We start from the raw sequence: 23,900 nt of genomic DNA on the forward strand, positions 1-23,900 counted from the left end.
AGTCTAAACCTAACCTTGAAGAATTTGTAGAGGTACGTAATAAAAGATAGGGGCCATTTTAATATTTGATATTAAATTTTAAATTAAGATACTTGACGTAGAAATAGACATTTTTCATGTATTTAGCAGATTTTTTTTATACAAATCAATGTACAAACTGTCGGCGGTCAGAAAATTCTAGGGCCCCACCGCTTAGAACCCCCAAATTCTCAGGGCCGGCCTTGGCACTCCTTTCGGTTGCCACCCAAAGTTGACAGATTGCTGTCGTGCATTTGGGATCTCTCTACTCATATGGATCATCAGAATAAACAGGATCTGAATTGAGGCGAGAATCAGATTGCCACGCGAATCACTGCCCAAAAAGGTAGAAAATATGGTCTCACAGATATGAACTTTGAAGATATTAGAAAAGCATCACAAATCTTACTTCACTTGACATCAGTGATCGTTCTGAGAACACATTTACTTCTTCAATGCCTAGCTAGATGGATTTTCAGACTTCAAAATCTAGTTTTTCTTCTACATAGCCAACACTTAACTGTTGTAAAAACTTGTTATGTTTCTCCTTATTCCTCTCTTCTGTGTTTTTTTTTTCTTTTTGTCTCAAGAAATTGATTTTTCTTGTAAGAATCTTACACCTCAGAAACAACTTGTCTTCAAGACTAATTAAATTTAACAAATTGTCATACAAGTGGCTCTCTACCACAATGGTGGAGAGGAGTGTGACTCTTGCACCACGGCGTGTGTTCGAACCCCATCGGCTCTTTATTCTAAACTTTAATCTAACAAATATTGTGTCTGAGAGTCAAAATAACTAGTTCAATCCATCTTATCATCTAATGAAACTTTTGTCAAAGATTCCAAGAGTCCGTCCGACTGCTACTGTTATTGATGTGCATCGATTTTGAAAATACGGTCTCATGCCGTAGAGGATGGTTTAGATCCAAACTGCTCATGCCGTAGAAAGTGCTCATCCGTAAAGGATGGTTTAGAAAAAGGTGAGGCTCCCTAGTTTATATAGCTAGCATTACTCTGGATAGCTCATTGCTCATACACATCACCTACTTCATACACTAAAACTATATGGAGAGAAGCACGAGAGTTGTTTTACTACTAATCAGGTTTCTAGCTATTGCAACCATTACTATCCGTATTAGTTTATGCAATGGAAATCTCCGTTGGCCTCCACTTTGGAAAGAAAGCGAAAGACAAGCACTTCTAATGTTCAAGCAAGATCTCAATGAAGAACTTACAAGCCTCCTCGCATTGCAGTCATTCAACTTATCAAAATATCGCTTCACCGGAATAATTCCTTCAAAGATTGGTAACATGAGATGGTTAGAATCTCTCAATTTGTCCACGAACAAACTCCATGGCGAAATTCCTTCGAGCATGATGAATTTGACATTTCTAAGTCGCTTGAACTTGACCTATAACAATTTGACGGGAAGAATTCCGGAAAGCACTCAGCTGCATGTGCATCGATTTTGAAAATACGGTCTCATGCCGTAGAGGATGGTTTAGATCCAAACTGCTCATGCCGTAGAAAGTGCTCATCCGTAAAGGATGGTTTAGAAAAAGGTGAGGCTCCCTAGTTTATATAGCTAGCATTACTCTGGATAGCTCATTGCTCATACACATCACCTACTTCATACACTAAAACTATATGGAGAGAAGCACGAGAGTTGTTTTACTACTAATCAGGTTTCTAGCTATTGCAACCATTACTATCCGTATTAGTTTATGCAATGGAAATCTCCGTTGGCCTCCACTTTGGAAAGAAAGCGAAAGACAAGCACTTCTAATGTTCAAGCAAGATCTCAATGAAGAACTTACAAGCCTCCTCGCATTGCAGTCATTCAACTTATCAAAATATCGCTTCACCGGAATAATTCCTTCAAAGATTGGTAACATGAGATGGTTAGAATCTCTCAATTTGTCCACGAACAAACTCCATGGCGAAATTCCTTCGAGCATGATGAATTTGACATTTCTAAGTCGCTTGAACTTGACCTATAACAATTTGACGGGAAGAATTCCGGAAAGCACTCAGCTGCAGAGCCTTGATCAGTCTAGCTTCGTCAACAACAAAATCTGCGGACCTCCGCCCAACAAGAATTGCAACGTGAATGGGGTGATTAAGCCACAAACAGTTGAGCAGGATGGAGGTGGAGGATACCATTTACTCAAAGACAAGTGGTTCTACGTGACCTTGGGACTTAGACTCTCCATGGGGTTTTGGATTGTGCTTGGTTCTTTGCTGGTAAACATGCCATGGAGCATTCTTCTTTCAGGATAGGATAGTGCTTTAACTGTATCGTATAATTGTTGAATATGTTTAGCTTTGTTTTGTACTTTGAGTGAGCTTGTTGTTGTTGGCATTTCCTTTGCTGTGACGAATAAGCCAGTATGGTTGAATGGTATGTTTTTCTCAAATTTCATCCTTTTGTTTGATTGTAGTTGTATTTTACTTTGTTTTACAAAAATATTATCCCTCGTAAAATTAAAAGACTTGTTCTCGGAGCAAGTACCTTTTCATTCAGCAAAAGTAAATTGAATGACATGGAAATATGTGAAAATAGTTTAAGGAATAGTCATCTGTTAATTAATTATTAGCAAACTTGCATTATTTCATGGTTGTAGTTTTAATTGGTTTTTTTATTTACAGTTTTGCCTCTTGATCTTTCTTTTGTTCTCTCTCCCCTTCTTCGTACGATTACTTCTCTCTCTTATTCGTACTAATTCACGTGACACCCTTCTGCTCTTTCTACTCAATGTTTTCTTTCTTGCTCTCCATTAGCCATAGATTCCATTATTTGTTTCTTGATTGAACTTTGTTCATCCTTTCTTTCATTTTATTTTTCTGCCATTTAAGATAAGAGAGGCATTCTCCGGCATTCATATTGATGCCAATATACGTAAAGTTTACAGATTTGAAATTGGATACGTTATGAAGCACCTTTGTTGTTCCTAGAATAAATAAAACGAATCGATTCGACATGTACCGATACGTAGTTGCTTGACATCCTAAGCATAAGGGTTAAGAAGAGGGCTCTGTTTAAATCTCTGGGAAGTGCAGGACAAGGGCATAAATTGCATATACAAAAGAAGAAAAATGAAATGCCAGAAGTAAAATCCCTCGTCTCTGCTTGTGGATGAATGCATCATGCATGCTACAACGACAGTGAAGGAAGAATAGAAAGTTTCGCAGAATCCGACTCCAGTACTCTACATGAGTCTCCAGCATTAGTGAAACTTCATCTCATTTGGTTTGCTTCCCCTAAATGCTGAAAGAGAGTATTGGACTCTTAATCAAGCGAATTAGAAATGGCGCGATGAAATTCTGTATGCAGGTGTAGAAAAATTTGCAGGAAAATAAATAAATCAAAGAGAACGATACCGTGTTTTTAGTGATGTAATTCAGGTTCTGTTTATTGTGATTTTAAATTACATGATCGTGTACCTGTATACTTGTCTAATCTGTCTTTTTTTGTTGTAAGCAATGTGTTGCTATTGTATTGAAATAGTACATATCTGCTATTTGGATATATGCAAGAGCATCTCGAGATGTCAAATATAATATGTCAAAATTTTATTTGATGGCTGATGTGGCAAATTGAATACAAATGCTAAATTCTGCTATTTTCTAATGGATGTTTCAAATATTTATTTTATTATTTTATTGGGCCTAGAGTTACATTAACTATCAGAAAAATAATCAAAATTAATTGTAGTTTTTATTCTATTGGTTGTTAATAGGACCCATGTATTAAAAAACTCAATTAAATATATTTGACTCCTTCTTCGTTTGCTGTCAAAAAATGCAACTAGAAAGTCATCATATATGGCATATCTATTGGAGAACACTTAAATGTTTTTTAATCCTATTTGACATCTTCTTTAGAGATGGTTTAAGAGAACAAAATTATGTTACAAATCTGGGCTGACAACACTATACAAAAATCTTACCTTAAATGCCTCAAAGTCACTTCAATTATTTACCCTACTCAACTTAATTTGGTTCCCTTTTTTTTTTCTCAAATTTGTTTTATGGCATGATTGTTTGATCTTTACTAAATAGTTGTTAAGAAATGGTGATTAAAACGAGACTCATATTTTTTGTTTTTCAGAAATATGCGGCGTATGATAGGCGAGAATTCTTCTTCATCGTGAACATTCAGGTAAATTCTATCTTTCAATATTTTTCTATTATTCTTTGCATTGTTCTTTCTTGAGTTTTTTGTGAGATTTGTTGGAATGGTGGTTGTTTAGTGGTTTTCTAGGTTGCTGAGAAAAGAATATTAGGTAACGTGGTAGTTTAGGGGATGGCTATAGCCCTTGACAGATTTCAAATCAAGACAATGTTTTAGTTTAAACTTTCTGGTAACCAAAGGCAGAGGCAAATTTTGATTTTTGCCTTCCTTTTTCTTGCCCCCCACTTTGGGGATGGGGGCGGGTTGGGGGTGGGCCAGAAAAGCATGTAACAGAGGTTATAATCTTTGAAAGTATTTGATGGTCGATTGAACGATTCTATTAGCGTATCTATTGAAGGTTGTTTGGATTCATATATATAAATATATATAATTTTTTTTTAAATATGTCTAAAAATCATAAAGATGCTTATGAAGAATGACAAGTTTCAATTTCCAAAATTTTATTGTAATGTTTTTTCGATGGTGCCAAAGAGCTAAAACGGAGAGATGGATTCTTTTTTAGTTCTGTTTTTTGTATTTGTTTTTGGATTGCTCCCGGTTGAAAAAGGATGAACATTTTTTATTATTTTCTCTCTCATTTCACTATCTATTTCTATAAAATCTCATACTCGTGAATATTGTCATCAGGGCGGATGGCATGAAAATGTTAATGCATTTTCCTCTGCTAGTTTATCAATATGAAAGGTTATCTATACTATTATTAAACGAACCCTCCTTTCAACTTTTTGTCATTTTTTTTTTAATTTTACTCTCATTTTTGATACACAATACTTACATAAGAAGGTAAAATAGTAATTTTGTTTTGGGAAAATGTCAATCATATCCCTATTTTTCCTATTTTACCATCACTTTTGATACACAATATTTACATAAGTAGGACAAAACAGTAATTATGCAATATTAAGATAAAATATGAACGTATTAAGAGAAATTGTTCCACTATCGTTATTTCATACTCTTTTTAAAATTTTAAAAACTAATCACACTTCTTAATAACAACAAAAACAAAATGAAAATTTTCAGTGTGTCCATAGCATCGGAGAAAAAAAAAAAAAAACACTCCACAGCAAGTTCGACAGCCTGCACACCTCATCAAGCCTTAGAAATCGTTTACTTTTTTGGGTATCCGGAGGGCTCCTCCTTATTTCTCCCTGAACAAGAAATCCGAAATGCACAGCCCAAAACTCAGTCATACTTGGCCCCTCTCCTTGGCTTGCCACTTTCCTCATCTCCCGGTGGTTGGTTCTCTCCATTCGATTCAATTTCGGTGACTTCTTTCTCTGCTCTTGGGGATTTTAGGGGATTTTATTCTCTTCCTGGTTGCTCTGAAATTGGGTTAGTCATTTTCCATGGTTCGAATTGAAATGCAGCTGAATCTATTTACCTTCGGCAGCGTTTTGGCGAATCGCTTGTGTTCAATGGCGATTTGAGCGAGGGCACTGAGAGCTCCGGGGTTTCGTTCTTGGTCCCCTTTTTGCTGTTCCAAGGTGGTGCGATGGATTTGTCAAAGGTCGGCGAGAAGATTATGAGCTCCATTAGGTGTGCCAGGTCGCTCGGCCTTCTTCCTTGTGCTTCTGATCGCCCCGAGGTGATTGAAATTTCAGTTTTTGCACGTAATGCAGCTTTTAAGAGCTCCAATTCGATGCGATTAGTGTTTAGTTGTGTGAAAGTCGATTGTTTCGGAGTAAAAGCGAGTTGAAATTGTGTAATTAGATCATATAATTTGAAATGTTTGTTCCAAGCGTGTGTATTTTGCTTTATATACTGAATAACAGTTTGGTTTGGTAGATTATCTGCGGTTTCGTGTTAATTAAGAAGATTAAGTTTAATAAGTATCATTTTAAGAACAATGCTTATTAATCTGGCAGTCGTAGTTAATTCACTGTTAAGTAGGGAATGAAAATGTTGTGCTTACTGCGAAATTTAGCTGATTGGTACAGGGTTAAAACAAACGTTTATTTTCTGTCCCAAATGTATTCATGCGTTGTTTACCTTTCTCGAGCAGGTTCCCGCGCAAGATGCGAAATTCTCGAAATGTATTCTGAGAACTTTTTTTTTAATTGAGTTTATGGCCGTTCAGTAATTTTTTTATTTTTTTCCAGAATCTTCTAATCCTATTGATGTAACGAGTCGAAGGGGAGCCGCAAGTTCACCGAAGCTTTCAAATTTTGCTAACTCACTCATTGTAATCTCTCTCTCTCTCACCCCTGTTTTTCTATCCTGTTGCATTTGGGTTTTCCCCTGTTTCACTTTCTGTTGATCTAATTTGAGGTGAAGTTTGAATTTTGGTTGAATTGGAATGTGGGTTTAATGGGTTTCCTTTCATTTGTCGATTCGATTTTGTTAGGATTGGCATGTGGTTTTTCAAGCTTTTGCAACCACTTTGGGTCTGGCAAAGGTAATAATTCTACTCTTCATTCCATAAGCTTCATTTTGTATGCCCAGAAAAATTTGAATTGAAAACATGATGGAGTTTTAGGAAATACCCATGTTCTGCAATTTTCCCCATTTGTTTTTTGCAATTTCTTTGATCTTGTTAGCCATATAAGCATGTTTTCGTCTCTTCATTACATTCCGAATCTTTAAAATCCTTGCCTATTCGTGTAAATTCTCATATATGTTTCTATGTTTGTTTGATTTTGGTTTCTTGGTTATAATCTGAATCAACAAGACGCAAAACGAGGAGAGAATCGTCAGCCAGCTCTACATCCCAAGAAAATGGTATTCAATTGAATCTAATTGTTGAATGTATACTTGAGAGTTAACATCGTGTTTCTTTGCAAATACCGCTGCTGACTATATTCAAGAACCATTTTAACATAATAGGTTCTATTTGGATGATTAGAGTTTTGAACCTTTTCTTTTCCCCAATTCCACATGAACTCAATTTGAACGGTTTATTGTATCATGTAGAAAAAAATGAAAAGGGAGTATGAGATGATATTGAAGGCAGCCTTGCAAAGCATCTGCCTGCTTGATCCAAATACCACGGCCTTGGTTATTGTTTTGGTGAGGTGTTCTATTTATATGAAAATCTTTGAGTCTTGAATATTTTAGGCATTGTATCAACAACTTGAGATGATTGTAAAGCAGTGCATGTAGCGTTGATGTCTTTTACTGTACATGCATATTTGTTTCGTTGGAATTAAACTTGGAACGTACAGATTTATGCCAAGGAAAAGTCAGGGCCTTTGGAGCCTGATATTCTTTGTTAGAGTTTCTATTAAAAAATTAGGGTGCTATCCTGTCCATTTATGCTTCTATTTAGTAAGATTGCGGTGATAAAGATTTCTAAGGTGTTTTCTGAGTTGTTTTGGATCTGCATTCATTTCTTGGACGACCACCTTAAGAAGCATTTTGTTGATTGATGCCTTATGGAAAATTTTCAATATTTAATCCTCCTTTTGTTTTAGTTTCGTGTTAGCACATGAAATATTTTGCTTTGCTTGATGGTTATTCAATGTGCCGTCAAATTTGAGTATCATTATGTGGAAATGATTCATAGTTGTTGCAGATTATTGCAACATTTTGTTTTGATTTGTAAACAAACTATATACTTTATCTTTGTCTTGGGTTACAATATAACGTTTGACGATTGAATTTGTAAGACAGTTTAGCAATTTTTTCAGAAACTTACTATTCCCACGAGATGCTCAAGTATTATGTCTTCTACTTTTCTACTTTCATTTTTCTATGTTTTTCCTCCATGTAGTAGGTTGATTACTTGAAACTATTATATTGATGGCATAATACGACCTACAAATGAATGTTTCTTATAGCTATCCATATGGCAAGCAAAGTTTGACTTCATTGGTTCTTAGGTACTACGTTCTTTTAGTTGCTTTGTGTGGAAACTATTCATACTTGTTGCGACTAATACAGTCGACGCCCGCAATAAAGCATGGGCACATTTTCTAGTTATAAGTAAATGTATGACACTTAAATACTCTAAAGATATTATATGAGATTGCAATTGTACCAAAACTTAAAGAGGTACCCTTTTTACTTGTTTGGCGCCCAGTTTAGGTAGGAATATGATATCCCAATAAATATCATATCAATCAAAGAAATTAATTTTTCATCTTTATCAATACAACGTATTTGAAGGACCGACCATTCAATGAAAGTAATTATTCCATCTTATCATCTATGAAACTTTTGACAAAGATTCCTAGACTCCTACTCTCATTGATGTGTTGGAAAATGCGGTCTCAATCTCATGTGTAGTGGGTGGTTTAGAAAAAGTGCTCATGTCGTAGAGGATGGTTTAGAAAAAGGGGATTGGATCCTCTCCGGATCCGGAGGATCCTTCAATCCTATTAGTTAAAAATAAAATCGAACGGTCAGAACACATCTAGACGGGATTGACTCCATCTCGATTGAGAAGCAGCTGCTATGGCAGCAGCGGCCATGGAATTCTCTGCTGCAGCGGCCATGGTGTTGATAACAAGAGGCTTGAAAGGGTCGCCGATGTGGAGAAGATGACGGTGTCGACAGGATCGTAGTTGGGATTGATGACTTCGCGGTCCAATTTTGGAAGCAAGGTTGCGTTCGTGGCTTCGCAGCCCTATTCGAGGAAGGGGAAGAAGATGCGATGGCTCTGCTAGAGGCAAGCCTTGTCGGCAATCTTTGGGTTCCGGAGGATCCGGCTGGAAGGGATCCGGCGAGGATCCTTTCCCTATAAAAAGTGCTCATGTCGTAGAGGATGGTTTAGAAAAAGTGCTGTAAGTGCTCATGTAATCGAGGATGGTTTAGAAAAAGTGCTCATAAGCGCTCATGTCATAGAGGATGGTTTAGAAAAAGTGCTCGTAAGCGCTCATGTCGTAGAGGATGGTTTAGGAAAAGTGTTGGTTTAGAAAAAGTGCTCGTAAGTGCTCATGTCGTAGAGGATGGTTTAGAAAAAGTGCTCGTAAGTGCTCATGTAATCGAGGATGGTTTAGAAAAAGTGCTCTTAAGTGCTCATGTAATCGAGGATGGTTTAGAAAAAGAGAGGCTCCCTAGTATAAATAGCTAGCACTACTCTGGATGGTTCATTGCTCGTACACATCACCTACTTCATACACTAAAACTTTATGGAGAGAAGCATGAGAGTTGTTTTACTACTAATCAGGGTCCTAACTATTGCAACCATTACTTTCAGTATTGGTTTATGCAATGGAATTCCCGGTTGGCCTCCGCTTTGCAAAGAAAGCGAAAGACAAGCACTTCTGATGTTCAAGCAAGATCTTGAGGATCCTGCCAATCGGCTTTCTTCGTGGGTTGCAGAAGAAGGTTCAGACTGTTGCAGTTGGACAGGAGTCGTCTGTGATCACATAACCGGCCACATCCACGAGCTGCACCTTAATAATTCCGAACCTTATTTGGAATCTTCCTTCGGTGGTAAGATAAATCCTTCTTTGCTCAGTTTCAAGCATCTCAACTACTTAGACTTGAGTAACAATGATTTCTGGACAACACGAATTCCTAGTTTCTTTGGTTCTATGACAAGTTTAACACACCTTAATCTTGGATACTCATCGTTTGAAGGAGTAATTCCTCATAAACTAGGAAATCTCTCCAGTCTACTCTATCTCAATCTCATTAGTTACAGTCTGAAGGTTGACAACCTTCAGTGGATTTCTGGTCTTTCTCTGCTAAAACACTTGGACTTGAGCCATGTAGATCTTAGCAAAGCATCTGACTGGTTGCAAGTTACAAACATGCTCCCTTCTTTGGTAGAGTTAGATATGTCCAATTGTCAACTTCATCAAACTCCCCCTCTACCCACCATAAATTTTACTTCCCTGGTCGTCCTTGATCTTTCTGACAACAGTTTTAATTCTTTGATGCCGAGGTGGGTTTTTAGTATTAAAAATCTAGTTTCTCTTCGTCTCACTGGTTGTGATTTCCGAGGTCCAATTCCTAGCATTTCACAGAATATCACATCTTTGAGGGAAATTGATTTGTCATACAATTATATTACCGGAGAACTTCCAAGCAGTATTCAGAATATGACTGGTCTTACAGCTCTTAATCTCGGGTGGAATAACTTCAATTCTACCATACCTGAATGGTTTTATAGCTTGAATAATCTTGAGTCCTTACTTCTTTCTCGCAATGCCTTACGTGGTGAAATATCGAGTTCCATTGGAAACCTTAAAAGTTTAAGGCACTTTGATCTTTCAGGTAATTCAATATCAGGTCTCATTCCAATATCCCTAGGAAACCTGTCAAGCTTAGTAGAACTAGACATATCTGGAAATCAGTTTAATGGAACTTTTATAGAAGTTATTGGTAAACTCAAAATGCTAACAGATTTGGATATATCTTATAATTCGTTCGAAGGTGAGGTGTCAAAAGTTTCTTATAGTAACCTTACAAAATTGAAGCATTTCATTGCAAACGGAAACTCATTTACTCTGAAAACCAGTCGAGATTGGCTTCCTCCTTTTCAACTTGAAAGTTTACGATTGGATTCATGGCATCTGGGACCTGAATGGCCAATGTGGCTTCAGACACAAACACAATTAACAGATCTAAGCTTATCTGGTACAGGAATTTCAAGTACTATTCCAACTTGGTTTTGGAACTTAACATTCCAATTAGGTTATCTGAATCTCTCTCACAACCAATTGTACGGAGACATTCCAAACATAGTTGCTGCTCCTGTTTCAGTAGTTGATCTTGGTTCTAACCAATTCACTGGTGCATTGCCTATTGTTCCCACCTCATTATATTTGCTAGATCTTTCCAATTCATCATTTTCTGGATCTGTTTTCCACTTCTTCTGTGATAGGCTGGAAGAACCAAAGCAACTTTCTATTCTTCATCTCGGGAACAATCTTACAACTTTCTATTCTTCATCTCGGGAACAATCTTCTCACTGGAAAAGTACCCGACTGTTGGATGAGTTGGCAATACTTGCGAGCCCTAAACTTAGAAAACAACCACCTAACTGGGAATGTCCCAATGTCTTTGGGATACTTGCAAACACTGGGATCGCTGCACTTGCGCAATAATCACCTGTACGGAGAATTGCCAAATTCCCTACAAAACTGTACCATGTTGTCAGTTGTTGACCTTGGTGGAAATGGGTTTGTCGGAAGCATACCAATATGGATGGGTAAAAGCCTTTCAAGTTTGAACGTTCTTAACCTTCGTTCGAATGAGTTTGAAGGAGACATTCCTTCTGAAATTTGTTATCTGAAAAGTCTCCAGATATTGGACCTTGCACATAATAAACTCTCTGGAACGATACCGAAATGCTTCCACAATTTGAGCGCCATGGCTGATTTGTCAGAATCCTTTTGGCCAACAATGTTTATGATTAATTCTTCTGTTGAGGCTTCTATAGTGGTAACGAAAGGGATAGAAATGGAATATACCAAGATTCTGAAATTTGTAAAAAGCATGGATCTTTCATGCAACTTTATGGGTGGAGAGATCCCTGAAGAACTTACCGACCTCCTCGCATTGCAGTCACTCAATTTATCAAATAATTGCTTCACCGGAAGAATTCCTTCAAAGCTTGGTACTATGGCACGGTTAGAATCTCTCGATTTTTCCATGAACCAACTTGATGGTGAAATTCCTCCAAGCATGACGAATTTGACATTTCTGAGTCACTTAAACTTGTCCTACAACAATTTGACGGGACGAATTCCGGAAAGCACTCAGCTGCAGAGCCTTGATCCGTCTAGCTTCGTCGGCAATGAACTATGCGGAGCTCCACTCAACAAGAATTGCAGCGCAAATGGGGTGATACCGCCACCAACAGTTGAGCAAGACAGAGGAGGAGGATACCGTTTACTCGAAGACGAGTGGTTCTACGTGAGCTTGGGAGTTGGATTCTTCACGGGGTTTTGGATTGTGCTTGGTTCTTTGCTGGTAAACATGCCATGGAGCATTCTTCTTTCACAGTTGCTAAATAGGATAGTGCTTAAAATATATCATGTAATTGTTGAATATGTTTAGCTTTGTTTTGTACTTTGAGCAAGTTTGTTGGCATTTTCCTTGCTGTGACGAATATGTCAGTATGGTTGTGTTGTATAATTTTGTCAAATTTCATCCTCTTGTTTTCTTGTATTTTTCTTTTAGGTTTGACTTTAGAGGGATTAGGTTTCATGTCCTCCCTCATTTGTATCGTTTTTGTTTTTGTTTCTAGAAGGGTAAGGTTTTTGTCCCCCCTTCTTACTCAATGTTGTTTTCTCCTTTTCCTACCATTATGAGGGGTAAGGTTTATGTCCCCCCATAACTAGGTGTAACTTTTTTTTTTCGTTATCAATAAAATATCTCTCGTACCGTCGAGGTTTTCTTAAAAATTAAAAAATAGAAAAATTATCCTGTATAAAATTAAAATACTTATTTTCTGAACAAGTAACTCTTCTTTCAGCAAAAGTAAATTGAATGACATGAGAAATATGTGAAAATTGTTTAGGAATTAGTTACCTGTTAATTAATTATCAGCAAACTTACATTATTCACATTATTTAGTGGTGATATTTTTAATTATTTTTCATTTACAATTTTACCTCTCGATCTTTCTTTTGTTCTCTCTCTTCTCTCCCCCTTCTTCTTCGCAGTACTTCTCTCTCTCTCTTCTACGAGAAAACCCAATTGCTACGCAGCTTTGAAATGCTCGTGGAGCAAGCAAAATGGTGACGATGGAGTTAGCATGTTCCTATGCTATTTAGAGGCATTCTCTGTCACAAAGCATTCGTATTGATGCCAATATACGCAAAGTTTACAGACTTGAAACTGGATACATTATGAAGCAACTTTGTTCCTAGAATAAATAAAATCGACTCAACTCGACATGTATCGATCTGTAGTTGCTTGACATCCTAAGCATAAGGGTTAAGAACAGGGGTCTGTTTAAATCTCTGAAAATAACAGAACAAGGGCATATATTGCATGTACAAAAGACCCGGAAACAAAGTTTTACGACAGGAAAGAAGAAAAAAGAAATGCCAGAAGTATAGGGACGGTCCCTAGTCTCTGCGTGTGGATGAATAGAAAGTTTTGCAGAATCTGACTCCGGTACTCTACGAGTCTCTAGCATTAGCGAACTTCATCTCATTTGGTTTGCTGCCCCTAAATGCTGAAAGAGAGAAGAATGACCTTGTTGCAGCTGAAACACGGATAGAAGAGAGTATTGGAATCTTAATCAAGCGAATTAGAAATGGTGCGTTGAAATTATGTACGCAGGTGTAGAAAAAATTTGCACGAAAACAAAAAATCATAGAAAACGATAATATTTGATTGAGCTGCATCGCGGTTCTGCAGCTGAAATCATAGTAAAGAACCATATGAGAAAGTGATATTAATGTCCCAAATCTTTGTGAAAAAACATAAAAAGGTCACTTCCAAGTACAGGTTTTCCAAATACCCCACATGATATGAAAGTCCCAAAGCTTTGAAAAAACTATAATAAGATCTCTTCCAAGGACATGAATTATATATTTCACAATTGCTACAATTTTATTCAAATACAAACATGTATAATGCTTCCAGATTCAATTATCCAGAGACCAAATATTGGGAACATTCGAATTATAAGCTCATTGGACATAATATCCCAACCATAGGCATAGGGAGATTCGAAATCATAAGGGAATGAAAAGAGAAGCAAAAGAAAAAGCAAAAGCAGAAGAGTCCACTCACCCTAGGTGAATATGCTCGTCTACGTTTCCAAAAATTAGTCCGTCACAGCTGCTAAATCCTTTTCAACTTTGTGCAAAAAAAATCTCTTTCTTATGTTTACTTGAAGTGCTGATTTCAAATCGGTGATCCCTTTCTCACCCTGGTAACATTTAACAATTGCAATTAGTAAAAATTTTATTGATAAGGGAAAAGAGAAGGGTAAGTAAAAGCAAAGTAGACAGACGTAACAGACCAATGCAGAGAGAGAGAGAGAGAGAGAGAGAGAGAGAGAGAGAGAGAGAGAGAGAGAGAGAGAATGGTTTTATATGAAACTTGAATTCCCTTAACTCTTAGCCTTCTAATAGTTGCAAGCAAAATTGAGGTTCACATGCTATGAACGTGCTATTGAGGTTTCATATAGAAAAGGTCAGTTGTTTCTTATTTTGTATACTATTATTGAATTTTGAAAGTCTGAATAGTTGGGTTTTTAGCTTCATTAGATTTTGAAAAAAAAAAAAGTACGAAAATATAAAGTGCAGGGAAGATAAACCACGAATCTTAATTAGCAAGGACTAAAATACGCATAAAAGCATTTGGAGTCAGGAAACGTCCATAGAAGAGAATGCGTGTGTGTTCTGTCACTCTCTGTTCATGTTTACCTCAACCATAGCCAAATTTGATTTTTCACACCCAATTTGATCAATTAAATGGCTTTGCTTATTGGTATCCTCGAAAGATGTCATCGAAACCATCCCCATTATCAGAGAAATTAAAGAGGTAAAATCCACTGACTAATGATTAAAGCATGGCATGTATGAAAACAACTAAAATTATTGACAAAAGATACAATAAGGATAAAAGAACTCCTGTAAATGGAAAACAAAACCTAATACACAGTGAATGACGATAAACACGTTACATAGTAAAAGAAAACTACCTCAACAGACCATCCATCCATCCACCACAAATACATCTAAAGAGTAGCCATCGGTTGTCGAGAAGACATGTGCTTCACGGATGCTAAGTCCTAAATCCGAAAGCAAGGAAGAAAGCTACAAAAAATGACATTAGTTAGAAAGATGTGACCATAGTATGGTTCTACGTACTTCTGCAGTTATCTTGGATCCTACAACATAAACAATGCATATAATATATGTATCAAATGCACTGAATAGTCTACAACTACCCTTAAATTCATTTTCCACTTATCTCAGAATTTGAAGGCTATAGACTTATAACTTTATATTAAACGGAAGAAATTATAATGACAAAGAACTCTTCCAATACGTCTTCTGACAATTATATTTAATACCCAAGCTTACTGTATTGAGGTGCCATCGTGTTTAGAGTCTAGACTCTAGACACAAAAATATCTGATGGAGAACCATAAAACATGAATGACAGTCAACCACTGGAAATACAATTATAGAAGAACCAACGCACTAATAAGCATCCAACTCAAACTTAATCACTAAGAGAGAAGTAGCAACTTTCGTAATTTCTTTTTCGGTACAAAGGAATGAACATGCTAATACATGGATAATGTTGTTTGGTAAACAACTCTCCTCCTCTGCTTCTTCAAAACTCAAAACTTTCACACTCATTGAATCAAGTAAGCCCTGTTAATACCCTGTTGGAGTTTGATCTACCAGTTCTTTAATAATGCAAACAAAACTGCACAGTTTTACATACACAATCATATAACAAAAGTCTAGTGGTACATTACTCTAAAGTGGCTAAAGCTGAATGCAATACATCTTTTAGATAGTTCTCTGCAGCAACATATTGCCTTTTCTTGTCCTCAATTGCTAAAGCATCCAAAGCTTTATCCTGCACAAATACATATCTCATAAACCTCCCAATCTTTCTAGGACCTAAATAAAATGTGACCAATTAACCAAAGTAGAAAACTACCGGATGCTCAAAGTATCATGAACAGACTTTGTCTTCTCTAATTCCTTTATGTGTTCGGCCAATTCAACCAACACCCCGTGGCTAATCTCTGGGGTGTAGTCCGTGCAACCAAGTTCTGTACATCACATTCAAAACCCCCCTCCCCCCAACAAATCCAGAACATTAATAAATAAAAAATTAATCCTTAAATTCAATTAGACAAAATCATGAAATTTTTTCTAAAGCTTAATTTTATTAAATCACAATTTCGAAACAGATTTTAACATGCAATACAGCTATAAGATAAGAATCCTTTTAGACTAACCTCGATGGTGGGCGTCGCCGGAATCGTCAAAAAACTTGATTCCAATGTTGATGTGAAATTCAACATGGAAGGGTGAAGAAGAGGAATTTCAACTGGAAAGATCTGGAGCACAGTGGCTGCTTGGTGAGGAGAAGTCGCTCCAGAAGGTTTTCGAATGGAGTTCGGTGATGGGGAACTCTGAGTATCATTGGTTTCAGATGATCGGTGAAGGGGAGGAAATTGAGAGCGAGGAAGGGCTAGTTCGAAAGGGACAGAAGCAGAGATTTGTGAGAGAGAAGTGGAAACCGAAAGAAAAATCAAGAAGACATCGTCGAAGCAGAGGCTTCAACGTTGATAGACGCATGGCCAAGATGGAAAAAATTGTCATTTCGCTGTACCAAGGAGGCAAGGGAACGGGGAAACTAAAAACTGAGTTTCGGTATATATAATTTCAAGCTGGCATATGATCTTTGAATAGTTTTAAGCATTTTGATTATCATTCTAATTTTCTGAAGGTAAATAAATAGAAAAATTGCATGTAAATAGAACAATGTTTCATAATGTGTTGGTACTATCGTTGATCCAAAGCCACAAGAACTTTGTTGGTCTAATCTTTTTTGCACGTAAATAAAACAACGGTCTGTGATCTTTTGTGTATGCAAGCAATAGTATCATTTACATGCTTTTAAAACCGTAACATTGCTCATGTAATGTTTGCTAATTACTTTAAAGTAGAAAATCCAATTGCACTGTTCAACAAAACAATGAATTGGGTTTGATTTCACTTTTTTACAAATCTGCCATCGGGTTATTTGCGGGATAGTTGTATTGGACTGAGGCATGGTTCTACTAATGGATCCCTAGTTCTAATAAATTCCAAATTCTCAACCCTGATATGAATTTGGCCTTGGGTGCTTTGTCTCTCTCACTCTACAAATTTGAGCAGCAAAGCACAAATCTTTGTGTTCTTCAGCCAGTTCCGTATTACAGGTACATCCACTTTATATCTATCTTTTTTTTTTTTTTTTTTAAACTTTTGTAGTATGTGATTGGAGTTGTCTCGGTTATAATTGTGTTAAAGTTTTAGTTAGGATTGAAATTATTGATTGCCCAGTTTTTGCTATTGTGAATTGGAGGTGGGTTTTGTGTTAAAAGTCAAAGAATTTGTGTGCAATAATAGGGATTGAGTTTCAAAGTTGTGTGCTTTGTGCATCAATTGGTGAATGAATTTGACTGGTTCTGTTTTTTTGGGATTGAAATCTGAAACAAAATATTCATGCTTTTGTTGCGTACGTAGGTGAATGAATTTGATTGGTTTTGTGTGCCTACGCTGTTAACGAAAAGCCGAAACAAAACGATACGAAAAAGAAAATTAACAAGAGTGATCGAGCAATGATGAATAACCTTAACAGTGTCGGTGACCCTGAGCAGAGTGAACTCGAATCATAGGTACTGACCTTTTCTTTTTATGTTGAATTATTTTTTTTTTTAATGATTTTGTTGGTATTGTAAAGTTTACTAACTCAATACCAAAATATGTGGGTGATAAGTTTACAAACTCTATCACACCTCTCACTTTCACTCTCAATAAAATTGGACAAAGAAATAGAGAAAGGAGGGAAGCAACAAGCTTTGAAAAACACTTGGACTTTGATATATGAAAAGAGAGTTTACAAACTCAATAGCTTACAAGCTGAAAATGAGAATGGGAAATGGGATTTGGATGATATGCTCTAAGGATTAGCAAGATGGCCTATTTATACAAAAACTGAAAAAATAAACAATCCAACAATACATATAATGAATGATGGTGTTCCACATCTTTACACCCTTTCAAACACATGCAGCAACTTTGATAGTTGGCATACACATGCATTGCATCATGGCAGGTTGTAATACCTTCCTTTCGGCTAACACATGGAGGAAACTTTAGTCTTTAAAGTTGCAGCATGTGTGGATACAACCTGTAAAGAAACTAACAGCCATCAGCAACCTTTTACAGCCTGTTTTGAGTTGAATTTCCAACAGATTTAGGGTCAGATTTGAACAAGCTTGGGGGAATTGCTGCGGTTATAGGAGAGCTTGATCATGGTGATGCAGGTACAAGAAAATGGATGCTTGGGGTACTTGACGGGGCCATTCAGAACAACCCAGTTGTTCAGAAGCAGGCAATCATTTTTTTCCTCTCTATACGCGATGGCCCCATCGAAACCCATTAACCACCAAAGCCACCCTGACCAGGTTGCCGACTCAAAACCCTCCACCAGAGCCCAGCACTGCTTCTCCAGCAGCTAGGACGATCACCGCTACAGCCCGGCTAGGAGTGGCGGCCCACAGAGAAAACCAAGCAGAGACGGATGTTGAAATATACTTGAAACCTTTAGCCTGGGGAACCCAGTTGGTAAATAAAGACAAAAAAAGGAAAGGTCAGTTACTGAATAAAAGGTAATATTTCGTTTTCGCATTTATTTGTGCTTTAAAAGGTTAGTATTTAGTGCAATATATGCAAACAAAATCCCCATTATAATCATGTTCACTAAGAACCCAGTTGGGAAATTTGAGACCTTTTGTTTGGGGAGTTAGTTAAAATTGTTAGATTTTTCATGGATTTTGGGATACTATACTATTTTTGTTCTAATTGCTGCATGAGCTTTGTAGTGGGGAATTTGGCATGAGAAGGAGTTTAAGGTCAAAGTGGAAGCGATTGGCCGTGTTCGCTGTAAGAATCAATTTAGTGAGGTTGACTGGTTATTGTGAGCTCATAGGTAATTTCGCTGAAGGAGTCATAGGTAATTTTGATCTTCATTTGCTATATCGTGTATGCTTTCGAGTTTTGATCTTTTGTTTAATGCATGGCCTTCTCTTGATGGCTAATTTGTTAAGAATCTTTGTAATTACTTCTTTTTGGATTAACTATAATATATTTGCCTTAAATGATTGCGCTAATGCAGTAGGGCTTTTGTAGGATGCTTGCGGAAGGAATTTGTGTGAAAACATGCACCCTAAAAATTTGTCTATATACTTTGTATTGACAATAAAAATAGTACAAAATTGGTGCTTCTTCCTCTGTAGCATGGAATGACTTCTCTCATGTTAAACTTCTACCGTGCTTTTATTATTAAATTTTGATGAAACCATTATTTAGTTTAAACCTTATCACAATATAAAATATCAGAAATAGAGAGATTAGAAATAGAGAGGTGTTAATTTGATTTTATGTTTACTTTAGAGTTTTGTATAATGATCATGGATTTTGGTGGTATTGCATCTCTTATTTTTAATAGCACGTTTCTGCGTAGTGTTCATTTCAAGTATGTCAATGTGTTAGCTAAATAATTCAGTTTGTAGGACATGCTAAGAAAAATTATAGCTTTAACTATTCACTCATCTTTCATCTCTTTCCCTCTCTGTCGCTCTTGCAGAAACTCCAGTTGTATTCTGTTTGCTTTGCTGTTAGGTAAATCTTCACTTTCTGTGTAACGTTATATATATAGTTTACATTTTTCTATTCCTAGCACAATCATTCAACACTACGTTTTCTTTCAAGTTGGTATGTGAGTGCATTTTCCATTGATCTTTCTGTTGAACTTTCAACCGAGTTCTTATTTTGATCACAACATTCTTTGAATTTTTTCCTCTTACCTATGTTGTTTTCCGCTTATTTCAACTTCTAATTTCCCCACAGTAAATATTCATGGTTTAAAAGGCATTGTTCCAAATTATTTAATAGTTTGATGTATTTGGTTTATGACAATTTAATTGTCAAGTCATTCTCACTTGAAAGTGAAATACACATTTGCAACAACATAATTTGCTTGGCTTATTGAAGGATTGTCGCGATATGTCATCAGAAAAGCCAGGCAGGCAAGTGAGCTCTTTGCACTGAGCTGGGAATCAACAATGGTGAGCTTAAGAAGACACACACGCACTATAGACTGGACAGGTAAATTGCAGACTGAACAAGTTGTGTAAATCCTACTTCAAAATAGAAGCAACTGTATTTTCTCCCTCATTTCACTATCTGTTTCTATAAAATCTCATACCCATGAATGTTGTCATCAAGGCGGATGGCATGAAAATGTTAATGCATTTTCCTCTGCCGGTTTATCAATTTGAATTCCACTTTATTTGTGGTTTGTTAATTGAAATATGTACCGCGAAATTCATTATTTTGAGTATGTTCTTACTTGACATTTGTAAGCTTTTGATTAGTTATGAAAGATTATATATTTATGCGAAAAACCCTGGCCGCGCCTCCATTTCGCAGCCATAGCTTCGGAAAAAAAAACTCCACAGCAAGTCCGACAGCCTGCACACCTCATCAAACCCTAGAAATCGTTTCCTTTTTTGGGTATCCGGAGGGCTTCTCCTTATTTCTCCCTGCTCTTTGCTTTCCCCAACCCTAGGAAAATCGTGATTGCTTGATTTTTTTTTATCTAGACAGTATGCTCTCTCTCTCTCTCTCTCGATCTAATTTTAAGTGATTGAAAATTGGGTTAGTCATTTTCCATTGTTCGAATTGAAATGCAGCTGAATCTATCTCCCTTCGGCAGCGTTTTGGTCAATCCGTTTATGTTCGATGGCCATTTGAGCGAGGGCACTGAGAGCTCTGGGGTTTCGTTCTCGGTCCCCTTTTTGCTGTTCCAAGGTGGTGCGATGGATTTGTCAAAGGTCGGCGAGAAGATTCTGAGCTCCATTAGGTGTGCCAGGTCGCTCGGCCTTCTTCCTTGTGCTTCTGCTCGCCCCGAGGTGATTGAAATTTCAGTTTTTGCACGTAATGCAGCTTTTAAGCCCTCCAATTCGATGCGGTTAGTGTTTAGTTGTGTGAAAGTCGAATGTTTCGGAGTAAAAGCGAATTGAAATTGTGTGATTAGATATATAATTTGAAATGTTTGTTCCAAGCGTGTGTATTTTGCTTTATATACTGAATAACAGTTTGGTTTGGTAGATTATCTGCGGTTTCGTGTTAATTAAGAAGGTTAAGTTTAATAAGTATCATTTTAAGAACAATGCTTATTATTCTGGCAGTCGTAGTTAATTCACTGTTAAGTAGGGAATGAAAATGTTTTGCTTACTGCGAAATTTAGCTGATTGGTACAGGGTTAAAATAAACGTTTATTTTCTGTCCTAAATGTATTTATGCGTTGTTTACCTTCTCGAGCAGGTTCCCGCGCAAGATGCGGCTGCTGCAGCTGTTGCTTATGCTATTGCTGGACTGCCTCCACATCAAAGGTTTAGTCTCTCATCGAGCTCTGAAGAATTGAGCTCAATATATGGAAGCAGACATCATGGTCAACAAGTGGAGGAGATAGAGGAAGAATTCTATGAAGAGTTGCTACTGTATAATTATGTTTTTTTTGTACATTTTCATTTGAGTTTTCGCAAAACATAACACATGAGGAAGTATGTTGGTATTTGATTTTGATTTTAGTTGTAGAAATTAACAAACATATAATACATACCTTTTCAGGTGATGACATCGACAGTGTTGACATCATGGACATGGGGTTGTAGTTTGTCAACTATTTCCAGGCCAATAGTTTATAACTATCGCCCATCTGTTTTGTTGAGGTATTTTTCATTTTTTTAATGTTTATATTTATGTGTTATTCATCTTTTGTGAGCATTCGTTCGTGGATATTATACAAAATTCTGAGAATTTTATTTAATTGAGTTTATGGCCGTTTAGTAATTTTTATTTCCAGAATCTTCTAATCCTATTGATGCAACGAGTCGAAGGGGAGCCGCGAGTTCACCGAAGCTTTCAAATTTTGCCGACTCACTCATTCTAATATCTCTCTCTCCCCACCCCCGCTGTTTTTCTATCCCGTTGCATTTGGGTTTTCCCCTGTTTCTCTTTCTGTTGATCTAATTTGAGGTGAATTTTGAATTTTGGTTGAATTGAAATGTGGTTTAATGGGTTTCCTTTCGTTTGGCGATTCGATTTTGTTAGGATTGGCATGTGGGTTTTCAAGCTTTTGCAACCACTTTGGGTCTGGCAAAGGTAGTAATTCTACTCTTCATTCCATAAGCTCCAATTTGTATGCCCAGAGAAATTTAAATTGAAAACATGTTGGAGTTTTAGGAAATACGCATGTTCTGTAATTTTCCCTATTTGTTGTTTTTTGCAATTTCTTTGATCTTGTTAGCCGTATAAGCATGTTTTCCTGTCTTCATTACATTCCGAATCTTTAAAATCCTTGCCTATTCGTGTAAATTCTCATATATGTATCCATGTTTGTTTGATTTTGGTTTCTACGTTATAATCTTAATCAACAAGATGCAAAACGACGAGGGAATCATCACCCAGCTCTACATCCCAAGAAAATGGTATTCAATCGAATCTAATCGTTGAACATATACATGAGAGTTAACATCGCCTTTCTTTGCAAATACCGCTGCTAACCATATTCAAGAACCATTTTAACATATAAGAAAAAGAGGAAAAATATGTGTCTGTCAGGTTCGGTTCTTCTTAGTTTTGGGTTGGGCGGGTTCGACCAGAAACCCCTCGACCTCTTTAAGGAAAGGGCCTGACACACGGGGGCACTGGTGGATCCTGCCGACAGTAGTACGGGAATATGAGATGATATTGAAGGCATCCTTGCAAAGCATCTGCCTGCTTGATTCAAATATCACAACCTCGGTTATTGTTTTGGTGAGGTGCTCTATTTATATATGAAAATCTTTAAGGCATTGTGTCAGCAACTTGAGATGATTGTAAAGCAGTACATGTAGCATTGATGCCTTTTCCTTTACATGTGTATTTGTCTCGTTGGAATTAAACTTGCAATGTACATATTTATGCCAAGAAAAAGTCAGGGCATTTGGAGCCTGATATTCATTGTTAGAGTTTCTATTACAAAAATTAGGGAGCTATCTCATAAAGATTTTACCACCTATAAAACAAGGGTTAAACCATAGAAAATTCTTGCAAGAGAACAAGTGACTGGTATAAACAGTTTACAAGTTTTTGGATTATTTGACTTAATTGACTCTAAGAATTGCACTAATTTGACAAAACTAAATCTTACTCTGCTTGACTTAAACAAATATCTAAAATGGTAATTGGCTTATAGAAATAATGATCCAACTAAACAAAACAAATAAATTTAGAAACTCAAGATAATAGAGATAAATGAAGAAAATTAGATTGACAAGGCACTAAAGTTCAACCTTTATCAACAACACTCCTACGTAGCTCTTTCAATTGCTTAAGTAATTGAAAACACACATGCCTTGAAGGTTGGGTTTTCCTTGTGTAGTTTTACTTGTGACATTCAAGCTAAAACGCATACCACTACATGCAATTCATCCATGACATTTGAATTAAATATAAACATGAGTGATTCATTAATCTTGGTCAAATTCCTTGTGATAAACCATGTAATCCCTAAGAGTATGATATTTACCTTAGGAAAAATTACAATCCTCAATCACAAGAAGCATAATCAATTTTAACGTGATATTTGTTCAAAATTGCATCTGATGACTTTTCTAATCATCCTAATGGTAATCAAGCATCAAGACACATAAATAGTTTAATTCAGTGATTGAAAATATCAAAGCAAGCATGTAACAACACTTAAGCAATTAAAAGAGAAATCTACGTAATCATGTTGAGGCTCACGGTCTCACTCTAGCAAAAAGAAATTAGTTATACATACTTGTCTTAAAACATAAGAAATTATCCATGAAGAATCAAAGAAAGAGACAACCCTTTTTTACAAGAATTATTCCTGCTGAGCTCTCCGATCTTCTCCTCAAAGAGAGGAGCATGCTTCTTTCTGCTCTACTGCTTCCATCCTCCTCTGCCATATGTTGCTCTCCGCTTCTCTTCACTTGCTTTCTGTCTCACCGTGTATTGC

General features: G+C 36.7%; 1 protein-coding gene, 2 long non-coding RNA genes and 1 pseudogene across 6 annotated transcripts; 3 read left to right on the forward strand and 1 right to left on the reverse strand.

Moving 5' to 3' along the window:
• The first annotated feature begins 5,368 nt into the window (after positions 1-5,368).
• LOC137719573 (uncharacterized) lies at positions 5,369-7,573 on the forward strand. Of its 2 annotated transcripts, XR_011066413.1 has the most exons (4): positions 5,369-5,802; positions 6,317-6,399; positions 6,562-6,612; positions 6,886-7,573. It is a non-coding gene; the product is annotated as an uncharacterized lncRNA (long non-coding RNA). The 2 variants fall into 2 exon arrangements; XR_011066412.1 differs by lacking the exon at positions 6,886-7,573 and having other exon boundaries at positions 6,562-6,865.
• Positions 7,574-8,406: 833 nt separating this feature from the next.
• LOC137720993 (receptor-like protein EIX1) lies at positions 8,407-12,482 on the forward strand (annotated as a pseudogene).
• Positions 12,483-13,082: 600 nt separating this feature from the next.
• Positions 13,083-16,479, reverse strand: LOC137720897 (uncharacterized). Of its 3 annotated transcripts, XR_011066596.1 has the most exons (6): positions 16,054-16,479; positions 15,750-15,864; positions 15,591-15,665; positions 14,773-14,887; positions 13,857-13,995; positions 13,083-13,323 (listed from the first exon to the last, which is right to left on the reverse strand). It is a non-coding gene; the product is annotated as an uncharacterized lncRNA (long non-coding RNA). The 3 variants fall into 3 exon arrangements; XR_011066595.1 differs by lacking the exon at positions 16,054-16,479 and having other exon boundaries at positions 15,562-15,665; positions 15,750-16,021; XR_011066594.1 differs by lacking the exon at positions 16,054-16,479 and having other exon boundaries at positions 15,750-16,019.
• A 374-nt stretch (positions 16,480-16,853) lies between these two features.
• Positions 16,854-22,178, forward strand: LOC137719571 (uncharacterized). The gene is made up of 6 exons (XM_068458608.1): positions 16,854-17,022; positions 18,067-19,489; positions 19,862-19,975; positions 20,563-20,781; positions 21,197-21,372; positions 21,503-22,178. The coding sequence occupies exons 4-6, from the start codon at positions 20,605-20,607 to the stop codon at positions 21,504-21,506; spliced, it is 357 nt and encodes a 118-aa protein (XP_068314709.1). The 5' UTR covers positions 16,854-17,022; positions 18,067-19,489; positions 19,862-19,975; positions 20,563-20,604; the 3' UTR covers positions 21,507-22,178.
• The last annotated feature ends 1,722 nt before the right edge of the window (positions 22,179-23,900 follow it).

Source organism: Pyrus communis, chromosome 16 (assembly GCF_963583255.1).
Source record: "Pyrus communis chromosome 16, drPyrComm1.1, whole genome shotgun sequence".
NCBI classification, from domain to species: domain Eukaryota; kingdom Viridiplantae; phylum Streptophyta; class Magnoliopsida; order Rosales; family Rosaceae; genus Pyrus; species Pyrus communis.

Excerpts from the sequence above, each read along its gene's own strand:
- LOC137719571 (XM_068458608.1), top strand. The coding sequence starts at position 20,605 with ATGTTCGATGGCCATTTGAGCGAGGGCACTGAGAGCTCTGGGGTTTCG. Across the intron at positions 20,782-21,196 it reads GTGCTTCTGCTCGCCCCGAG|GTTCCCGCGCAAGATGCGGC; the intron begins GTGATTGAAATT and ends CTTCTCGAGCAG.